The sequence below is a fragment of the Entelurus aequoreus genome, linkage group LG10, assembly GCF_033978785.1.
Source record: "Entelurus aequoreus isolate RoL-2023_Sb linkage group LG10, RoL_Eaeq_v1.1, whole genome shotgun sequence".
NCBI lineage: Eukaryota > Metazoa > Chordata > Actinopteri > Syngnathiformes > Syngnathidae > Entelurus > Entelurus aequoreus.
In genome coordinates, this window is record NC_084740.1 from 38,169,473 (window position 1) to 38,181,359 (window position 11,887).

An 11,887-nucleotide genomic window follows, 5' to 3' on the forward strand; every position below is an offset into this window, starting at 1 on the left:
GGTCCACCCAGGCTGTCACTCGGTGTGGCCACGCCCACTGGCATTCCTACCATTACCAGGCGGGGCGGCATTCACACCCACACCCTGTTTGTAGAAAGAAAGGGTGTGTGTGTGTGGATGACTGTAGTGTACACATGCAAAAATGATGACAGTGTGTAATTAAGATGTGTGTGTTTTGACTAGGACATGGAGGTGAGCCCCAAAGAGTTGATGAACATCCTCAACAATATTCTTACCAAACGTGAGTCAAAAATCACAGCTGGAGATCTTTCACTGCTACTCTGACACCTTTGAACCCAACAGAAGCACAAGCACGGGCTAATCTATGCTAGTTGGATAAGTCAACGCTAATGGGATACATGCTAGTGTTTTGTTAGCACATGTTAATGTTTGGCAACAAAATGGATCATGCTAAACTAACACACATGCTAGTGTTTGTTAGCCAAGAGAAATGATTAGGGGTGTGAATCTTTGGGTACCTAACGATTTGATTCAGAAATGATTCTTATTCGAACTGATTCTCGATTCAAACCGTTTCTCGCAATGTATTATTTATAGGGGTGTAATGGTACACAAAAATTTGATTCGGTACGTACCTCGGTTTAGAGGTCACGGTTCGGTTCATTTTCGGTACAGTAAGAAAACAACAAAATATAAATTTTTGGGTTATTTATTTACCAAATTTGCAAAATCTTCCACCAAAAATATTTTTCTTAGTGGAATATTTGATGTGAAGTAATGGGAACCTTGGATAGGTCAATAATTCATAATAACATTGATTTTGATTCAATATTATGTTTTGAGCAATGACAGTTTGAAAGAAAAAAAACCAGCTTTGTTTTATTAGTCAACATTGCAACTTTTTCTAAATTACATTTAACCTTTAAGCTTTTTTATTTCACTTTTGTTATTTTTTTGTTTATTTTAATAGTATTTTTAGAATGTGCCGTGGGCCTTTAAAACATTAGCTGTGGGCCGCAAATGGCCTCCGGGGCTCACTTTTGACAACCCTGCTATAGATAATAAAAAATTAAATCTGATAAATGTATGGATAAAAAGTAGAGCCTGGCGACGCATGCGCGTTTATCATAACTCTCTCGCTCTCTCTGTCTCTGCCCCTCCCTCACCAATGCTGCTGCGCGCACAATTTGTTTTGTTTTTAACCCCTTCTGAACCCTGAACGTACATTGAAAATACACGCAACCCTAACTCAAAATGCCGGACATTTGAGTCATTTAAGAAACACCGCCCTGACAGCTCCGCAAAAGAGGACATGTCCGGTGAAAAGAGGACATATGGTCAGTCTATCTTAGCACGTTAGCTGCTAGCATGCCGTGTGTTGTGCCTCGGTGTGCATTGTTTACACAACGTGCATGACGCTACTTAATATGTCCGTGTGGAAACTCGTTCGGTACACCTCCGAACCGAACCGGAACCCCCGTACCGAAACTGTTCAATACAAATACATGAACCGTTACACCCCTAATTATGTAGTATAATAATTATAATAAAACCTTTTCAAAACAGATTATACATTAGCAAAGCTCATTCTGGTTTCCTAAAAACTTATTCTTAAAAATGGATTCTTATTAAAAAAACAACATATATTTCTTTAATTAAAAAAAAAAATTCCAAATCGATTTTTGAAAATTAAGAATCGATTTAGAATCGGGATGAATAAGAATTGCGATTCAGATATGAATCAGATTTTTTTGTGCACCCCTATTTGGTAGCCAAAAAAAAATCAAGCTAAGCTGACATGCTAGTGTTTCAGTAGCCAAATAAATCACGCTAAGCTAACAGGCACGTGTTAATGTTTGGTAACCAAAGGGATCATGCTAAACTAACACACATGCTAGTGTTTGTTAGCCAAAAAATAATAATTAGCGGTGTGAATCTTTGGGCACCTAACGATTTGATTCCAATTCCTGGGGTGACTATTTGATTCAGAAACTATTCTTATTTGAACTGATTCTTGCAATGTATTATTTGGTACAATAAATCTAATCAAACTTTTTTAACACAGATTATAGGTTCATTCTGGTTGCATGAAGATGGCCTCAAAACATATTTTTAAAAAATGTATTCTTATTAAAAAAACGTATTTATTTATTTATTTTTTTTAAATTTCCAAATCGAGTTTTGAAAATTAGGAATCGATTTAGAATTGGGATGAATAAGAATTGCGATTCAGATATGAATCTGATTTTTTTGTGCACCCCTATTTGGTAGCCAAAAAAAAATCAAGCTAAGCTGACACATGCTAATGTTTCAGTAGCCAAATAAATCACGCTAAGCTAACAGGCATGCCAGTGTTTGTAAGCCAAATAAATCATGTTAAGCTAACAGATGCATGCTATTGTTTGCTTCTTTGGGTTTTCCGATTCCTGGGGCGGCGATTCCAATCAGAAACGATTCTTGAGTCAAACAGATTCTTGAGATGTATAATACTTATAATGAAACTTTTTGAAAACAGGTTATAGGTTAGAAAAGCTCATTCTGGTTGCATGGAGATGGCTTAAAAACGTCATTTAAAAATGGATTGTTATAAAAAAGGATTGTTATAAAAAAAAGTGGGTTATTTAAAAAAAAAATTTTATTATTTTTTATTAATCGATTTTTGAAAATTATGAATCGATTTAGAATCCGGATGAATAAGAATCGCCATTCGGATGTAAATCGATTTTTTTTTTTTGTGCGCCCCTATCTGGTAGCTAAATTAATCACGCTAAGCTAATAAACATGCTAGTGTCTGTTAGCTAAATGAATAATGCGACGCTAACAGACACATGATAATGTTTGGTAGCCAAATAAATTACGCTAAGTTGGCACATGCTAGTGTTTGTTAGCGAAATTAATCACTCTTAAGTTAACACACACATGAATTGATTAACCTGGACCCCGACTTAAACAAGTTGAAAAACTTATTGGGGTATTACCATTTAGTGGTCAATTGTACGGAATATGTACTGTACTGTGCTATCTACTAATACAAGTTTCAATCAATCAGTCAAAAAGCTAACAGGTACGTGTTAATGATTGGTAACAAAATGAATCAGGCTAACAGGCATATGCTAGTGTTTGGTAGCTAAATGAATCACGCTAAGCTAACACACATATGCTAGTGTCTGTTTGCCAAACAAATCATGCTAAGCTAACAGACACATGCTGATGTTTGGTAGCCAAATAAATCACGCCAAGCTGACACATGCTAGTGTTCGGCAGCCAAATAAATCAAGCTAACAGACATGTGTTAATGTTTGGTAACAAAATGAACCAGGATAAGAGGCACTTGCTAGTGTTTTGTAGCTAAATTAATCACGCTAAGCTAACACACACATGCTAATGTTTATTAGCTAAACAAATCATATTAAGCTAACAGACAAATGCTAATGTTTGGTAGCCAAATAAATAACGCCCAGCTGACACATGCTAGTGTTTGGTAGCCAAAAACATCAAGCTAACAGACTTGCGTTAATGTTTGGTATTGAAATTAATCAGGATACCAGGCACATGTTAGTGTTTGTTAGCTAAATAAATCACACTAAGCTATCATTCACATGCTAATGTTTGCTGGCTAAATAAATCCTGTTAAGGTAACCGACACAGGCTAATGTTTAGAGGCCAAAAAAATTATGTAACCTGTTTGGTAGCCAAATAAATCATACTGAGCTAACAGGAAAGTGCTAACTTTTGGTAGCTAAATTAATATTGCTAAGCTCACTGGCACATACTAAAGTTTGTGAGTCAAAAAATGTATGCGAACAGCGAGCCGGCAAATGCAAGTGTTTAGTAGCCAAATATATTACGCTAAGCTAACGAGCACATGTTAATGTTTTGTGTCAGATGGCGATCTGAAGACAGACGGTTTCAGCATCGAGTCGTGTAGAAGCATGGTGGCCGTCATGGACGTATCCTTCCACTAGTAGACAGAAATGTAGTGCACTAGGTGTGAGTGGCTGGCTGAGTAGCACGTGGACCTTTGACCCCGATGCCTGCAGAGTGACAGCACGGGCAAGCTGGGCTTCCATGAATTCAAATTTCTGTGGGACAACATCAAGAAATGGAAGGTGAGCGGAGGACGTGTAGCGCCTGGTGGAGGATTGCAAACGTGCTGACTTTGCTGTCTACAGAAAACCTACATGAACCACGACGCTGACGGCTCCGGCATGATCTGCCACAGAGAACTGCCAGAAGCCTTCAAGAAAGCAGGTGTGTGTGTGTGCGCTAGTGTGGTCCCCGTACCATATTTCCATACTTTTCTAAATAAAGCGGACCACAAAAAATGGCATTATTGGCTTTATTAGGGTACATTAAACATGTTTCTTATTGCATGTTTGTCCTTAAATAAAATAGTGAACATACAAGACATTTTTTCTTTTATTAGTAAGTAAACAAACAAAGGCTCCTAATTTAGCTGCTGACATATGCAGTAACATATTGTGTCATTTATCATTCTATTATTTTGTCTAAATTATTAAGGACAAGTGGTAAAAAATGAATTATTTATCCACTCGTTTGTTTACTGTTAATATCTGCTTACTTTCTCTTTTAACATGTTCTATCTACACTTCTGTTCAAATGTAATAATCACTTATTCTTCTGTTGTTTGATACTTTGAATTAGTTTTGGATGATACCACAAATTTAGGTATGAATCTGATACCAAGTAGTTACAGGATCATACATTGGTCATATTCAAAGTCCTCACGTGTCCAGGGACATATTTCCTGACTTTATAAACATAATATACATTTTAAAAAACTAAAGAAGATTTTATGATGCTCAAAAATATGGATGTAATCATAGTAGTACCGACTAGATACGCTCATGTACTTGGTATCATTACAGTGGATGTCAGGTGTAGATCCACCCATGGCATTTGTTTACTTTCAGCGGTGCTAACCTGCTGTTAGCGGTTAGCTATTGTATCCTCCTACGGTGTGTAGTGAAGCATGTTTAGCTATTCCTCGTCCTGCAGGGATGATACTTGTAAGAAACTCACTTTATTTGTCGCCATGGTGGCGAGGATTAGTGATTTAGAAGTAGCTAAAACACTGCAGACTGCGGATGGATGTTAACCACTAGCTAGCTAGCCATGTTTTAAAGCACCTCTTCCTGAGGGTGTTTCAGTGTTATAACTTCGCCTTTATCGTTAGTTTTTAAGCCAAAATGCGTCCGTTCTCCCTTTTCTGTCTACACACTGTGTGTGCTTGTAAGTACTCTGTGATTGTGCGCTGCCGAATATGCTCCTCTGCTCGTAAAACCAGCAATGTCATGATGTGATGACCACGACGGGGGTCGGAGGGCGTGGGGGACCGGTACTTTTTTAGAGGCAGTATAGTACCGAATATGATTCATTAGTATGGCGGTACTATGCTAATACAGGATGACGTGTTCAAACTGTACTGTGCGTGTCCCGCAGGTTTCCCTCTGAACGACCAGCTGTACAAGATGATCATCCGTCGCTATAGCGATGAGCACGGCAACATGGACTTTGACAACTACATCGGCTGCCTGGTGCGACTGGACGCCATGTGCAGTGAGTCTTCTGTACAACACATCGACACACGTTTGGCTACTTTAAGCTCGTCAAATTACGTGCGTGTGTGTGTTTGTCTCTCTGTGTGCGTGCGTGCGTGTGTGTGCGTGCGTGCGTGCAGGAGCCTTCAAGACTCTGGACAAAGGCAATAGCGGCTCCATCAGCCTGGATGTCAAAGAGGTAAAAAACATCTTTGCACGTCAACAAAGACGCCGTCCGATGCCCTTTGACCTTTCTGTGCAGTGGCTACAGCTGACCATGTACTCCTGAGGCTCCTCCCCCCTCCCTGCTCATGCATGGATGACCTGCGCGGTTGTCATGGTAACGGGACCAAAAAAGAAGCTGCTTTTTTTTTTTAACTTCCAAGCGGCGGCGCCACCGCCCCTTTTTCTGACCAACAAATAAACCTAACGACCACCTTGTGTTTGTGTGTGTGTTGCCATGGTAACCAAGGTGCTATAGGGCTGTGTGTTAATTGGCTCACCTTTGAGTGCATACGTGAGAGAAGAACTCAAGTGATTGCAATTCACCATTTAAAGGAGAGAAGAGTTAAGTGCGCAGTGACCGCCAGGTGGCAGCAAATACATCTGTCAGTGCACTTCAATAAGTACACTGTGTACTCTGCACACTCTGTTTTAGCAGTGTCGTGTTGTCCCAAATCCTTTACCAGCTTCTTCTTCTCTCCCCATTAAAGTTAAAAAGTGTCAAATGAATCTAAATACAATTAAATATTTCATTTAAAGGAACTGCATTTTTCAGGGGAATTTTGCCTATCATTCACAATCATGAGAGACGAAGAAGTCTCTTTTTTATTTTACTATTTTAAAGATGATAACCGCTTGAAAGACGAGGGTATTCGGTGTCACTGTTGCAGCCTTCAAAGTCCCCTAAAACAACTTCTAAACCCTCCATCAACATTTTATATACACACTGCAAGTACATATATAAAATGTAGTTGTTGCCAGAGGTGGAACCAAGTCAATGTTTTGCAAGTCATAAGTAAGTCTCAAGTCTTTGCCCTCAAGTATCGAGTCAAGTCCCGAGTCAAGACAGACAAGTATCGAGTCAAGTCCAAAGTCAAGACTGGAAAGTCTCAAGTCAAGTCCCAAGTTCTGCATTTTGAGTTTCGAGTCCTTTCAAGTCCTTTTAACCACAGACTAATATATTTACACAAATTGTGTATGCTTTTAAAACGCTGTATTCATTTATTAAAACAAGTGCATACATCATAACAATATGTAATATGTTTTATATACACACTGCAAGTATATATATAATGTAGTAACAGGCACCTTCATAACAATATGTAATATGTACAATATACACACTGCAAGTATATATATAATGTCTTAACAGACACCTTCATAACAATATATAATATGTACAATATACACACTGCAAGTATATATATAATGTAGTAACAGGCACCTTCAAAACAATATGTAATATGTACAATATACACACTGCAAGTATATATATAATGTAGTAACAGACACCTTCATAACAATATGTAATATGTACAATATATACACTGCAAGTATATATATAATGTCTTAACAGACACCTTCATAACAATATGTAATATGTACAATATACACACTGCAAGTATATATATAATGTAGTAACAGACACCTTCATAACAATATGTAATATGTACAATATACACACTGCAAGTATATATATAGTGTAGTAACAGACACCTTCATAACAATATGTAATATGTACAATATACACACTGCAAGTATATATATAATGTAGTAATAGACACCTTCATAACAATATGCAATATGTACAATATACACACTGCAAGTATATATATAATGTAGTAACAGACACCATAATAATATGTAATATGTACAATATATACACTGCAAGTATATATATAATGTAGTAACAGACACCTTCATAACAATATGTAATATGTACAATATATACACTGCAAGTATATATATAATGTCTTAACAGACACCTTCATAACAATATGTAATATGTACAATATACACACTGCAAGTATATATATAATGTAGTAACAGACACCTTCATAACAATATGTAATATGTACAATATACACACTGCAGGTATATATATAGTGTAGTAACAGACACCTTCATAACAATATGTAATATGTACAATATACACACTGCAAGTATATATATAATGTAGTAACAGACACCTTCATAAGAATTTGTAATATGTACAATATACACACTGCAAGTATATATATAATGTAGTAACAGACACCATAATAATATGTAATATGTACAATATATACACTGCAAGTATATATATCATGTAGTAACAGACACCTTCATAACAATATGTAATATGTACAATATACACACTGCAAGTATATATATAATGTAGTAACAGACACCTTCATAACAATATGCAATATGTACAATATACACACTGCAAGTATATATATAATGTAGTAACAGACACCTTCATAACAATATGTAATATGTACAATATATACACTGCAAGTATATATATCATGTAGTAACAGACACCTTCATAACAATATGTAATATGTACAATATACACACTGCAAGTATATATATAATGTAATAACAGACACCATGATAATATGTAATATGTACAATATATACACTGCAAGTATATATATAATGTAGTAACAGACACCTTCATAACAATATGTAATATGTACAATATATACACTGCAAGTATATATATCATGTAGTAACAGACACCTTCATAACAATATTCAATATGTACAATATACACACTGCAAGTATATATATAATGTAGTAACAGACACCTTCATAACAATATGCAATATGTACAATATACACACTGCAAGTATATATATAATGTAGTAACAGACACCTTCATAACAATATGTAATATGTACAATATACACACTGCAAGTATATATATAATGTAGTAACAGACACCTTCATAACAATATGTAATATGTACAATATATACACTGCAAGTATATATATCATGTAGTAACAGACACCTTCATAACAATATGTAATATGTACAATATACACACTGCAAGTATATATATAATGTAGTAACAGACACCATAATAATATGTAATATGTACAATATATACACTGAAAGTATATATATAATGTAGTAACAGACACCTTCATAACAATATGTAATATGTACAATATATACACTGCAAGTATATATATCATGTAGTAACAGACACCTTCATAACAATATTTAATATGTACAATATACACACTGCAAGTATATATATAATGTAGTAACAGACACCTTCATAACAATATGCAATATGTACAATATACACACTGCAAGTATATATATAATGTAGTAACAGACACCATAATAATATGTAATATGTACAATATATACACTGCAAGTATATATATCATGTAGTAACAGACACCTTCATAACAATATGTAATATGTACAATATACACACTGCAAGTATATATATAATGTAGTAACAGACACCTTCATAACAATATGCAATATGTACAATATACACACTGCAAGTATATATATAATGTAGTAACAGACACCTTCATAACAATATGTAATATGTACAATATACACACTGCAAGTATATATATAATGTAGTAACAGACACCTTCATAACAATATGTAATATGTACAATATACACACTGCAAGTATATATATAATGTAGTAACAGACACCTTCATAACAATATGTAATATGTACAATATATACACTGCAAGTATATATATCATGTAATAACAGACACCTTCATAACAATATGTAATATGTACAATATACACACTGCAAGTATATATATCATGTAGTAACAGACACCATAATAATATGTAATATGTACAATATATACACTGCAAGTATATATATAATGTCTTAACAGACACCTTCATAACAATATGTAATATGTACAATATACACACTGCAAGTATATATATAATGTAGTAACAAACACTTTCATAACAATATGTAATATGTACAATATACACACTGCAAGTATATATATAATGTAGTAACAGACACCTTCATAACAATATGTAATATGTACAATATACACACTGCAAGTATATATATAATGTAGTAACAGACACCTTCATAACAATATGTAATATGTACAATATACACACTGCAAGTATATATATAATGTAGTAACAGACACCTTCATAACAATATGTAATATGTACAATATATACACTGCAAGTATATATATCATGTAGTAACAGACACCTTCATAACAATATGTAATATGCACAATATACACACTGCAAGTATATATATCATGTAGTAACAGACACCATAATAATATGTAATATGTACAATATATACACTGCAAGTATATATATAATGTCTTAACAGACACCTTTATAACAATATGTAATATGTACAATATACACACTGCAAGTATATATATAATGTAGTAAAAAACACCTTCATAACAATATGTAATATGTACAATATACACACTGCAAGTATATATATAATGTAGTAACAGACACCTTCATAACAATATGTAATATGTACAATATACACACTGCAAGTATATATATAATGTAGTAACAGACACCTTCATAACAATATGTAATATGTACAATATACACACTGCAAGTATATATATAATGTAGTAACAGACACCTTCATAACAATATGTAATATGTACAATATATACACTGCAAGTATATATATCATGTAGTAACAGACACCTTCATAACAATATGTAATATGTACAATATACACACTGCAAGTATATATATCATGTAGTAACAGACACCATAATAATATGTAATATGTACAATATATACACTGCAAGTATATATATAATGTCTTAACAGACACCTTCATAACAATATGTAATATGTACAATATACACACTGCAAGTATATATATAATGTAGTAACAAACACCTTCATAACAATATGTAATATGTACAATATACACACTGCAAGTATATATATAATGTAGTAACAGACACCTTCATAACAATATGTAATATGTACAATATACACACTGCAAGTATATATATAATGTAGTAACAGACACCTTCATAACAATATGTAATATGTACAATATACACACTGCAAGTATATATATAATGTAGTAACAGACACCTTCATAACAATATGTAATATGTACAATATATACACTGCAAGTATATATATCATGTAGTAACAGACACCTTCATAACAGTATGTAAAAAGTACAATATACACACTGCAAGTATATATATCATGTAGTAACAGACACCATAATAATATGTAATATGTACAATATATACACTGCAAGTATATATATAATGTCTTAACAGACACCCTCATAACAATATGTAATATGTACAATATACACACTGCAAGTATATATATCATGTAGTAACAGACACCATAACAATATGTAATATGTACAATATATACACTGCAAGTATATATATAATGTAGTAACAGACACCTTCATAACAATATGTAATATGTACAATATACACACTGCAAGTATATATATAATGTAGTAACAGACACCTTCATAACAATATGTAATATGTACAATATACACATTGCAAGTATATATATAATGTAGTAACAGACACCTTCATAACAATATGTAATATGTACAATGTATACACTGCAAGTATATATATCATGTAATTACAGACACCTTCATAACAATATGTAATATGTACAATATACACACTGCAAGTATATATATCATGTAGTAACAGACACCATAATAATATGTAATATGTACAATATATACACTGCAAGTATATATATAATGTCTTAACAGACACCTTCATAACAATATGTAATATGTACAATATATACACTGCAAGTATATATATAATGTAGTAACAGACACCTTGATAACAATATGTAATATGTACAATATACACACTGCAAGTATATATATAATGTAGTAACAGACACCTTCATAACAATATGTAATATGTACAATATATACACTGCAAGTATATATATATCATGTAATAACAGACACCTTCATAACAATATGTAATACGTACAATATACACACTGCAAGTATATATATCATGTAGTAACAGACACCATAATAATATGTAATATGTACAATATATACACTGCAAGTATATATATAATGTCTTAACAGACACCTTCATAACAATATGTAATATGTACAATATACACACTGCAAGTATATATATAATGTAGTAACAAACACTTTCATAACAATATGTAATATGTACAATATACACACTGCAAGTATATATATAATGTAGTAACAGACACCTTCATAACAATATGTAATATGTACAATATACACACTGCAAGTATATATATAATGTAGTAACAGACACCTTCATAACAATATGTAATATGTACAATATACACACTGCAAGTATATATATAATGT

The 11,887-nt window shown here is 33.3% G+C and overlaps 1 protein-coding gene across 1 annotated transcript in view; it reads left to right on the top strand.

Annotated features, from left to right (window-relative positions):
* LOC133659378 (calpain small subunit 1-like) overlaps positions 1-5,963 on the top strand; it is a 9,149-nt gene extending 3,186 nt beyond the window's left edge. Inside the window, exons 5-11 of the mRNA XM_062062140.1 lie at positions 184-241; positions 3,847-3,911; positions 4,002-4,070; positions 4,134-4,212; positions 5,425-5,541; positions 5,663-5,721; positions 5,785-5,963. Of these exons, the coding sequence (XP_061918124.1) occupies positions 184-241; positions 3,847-3,911; positions 4,002-4,070; positions 4,134-4,212; positions 5,425-5,541; positions 5,663-5,721; positions 5,785-5,811 (474 nt within the window). The 3' untranslated portion in view covers positions 5,812-5,963. The remainder of the gene's footprint in view (positions 1-183; positions 242-3,846; positions 3,912-4,001; positions 4,071-4,133; positions 4,213-5,424; positions 5,542-5,662; positions 5,722-5,784) is intronic.
* Positions 5,964-11,887: the final 5,924 nt, after the last annotated feature.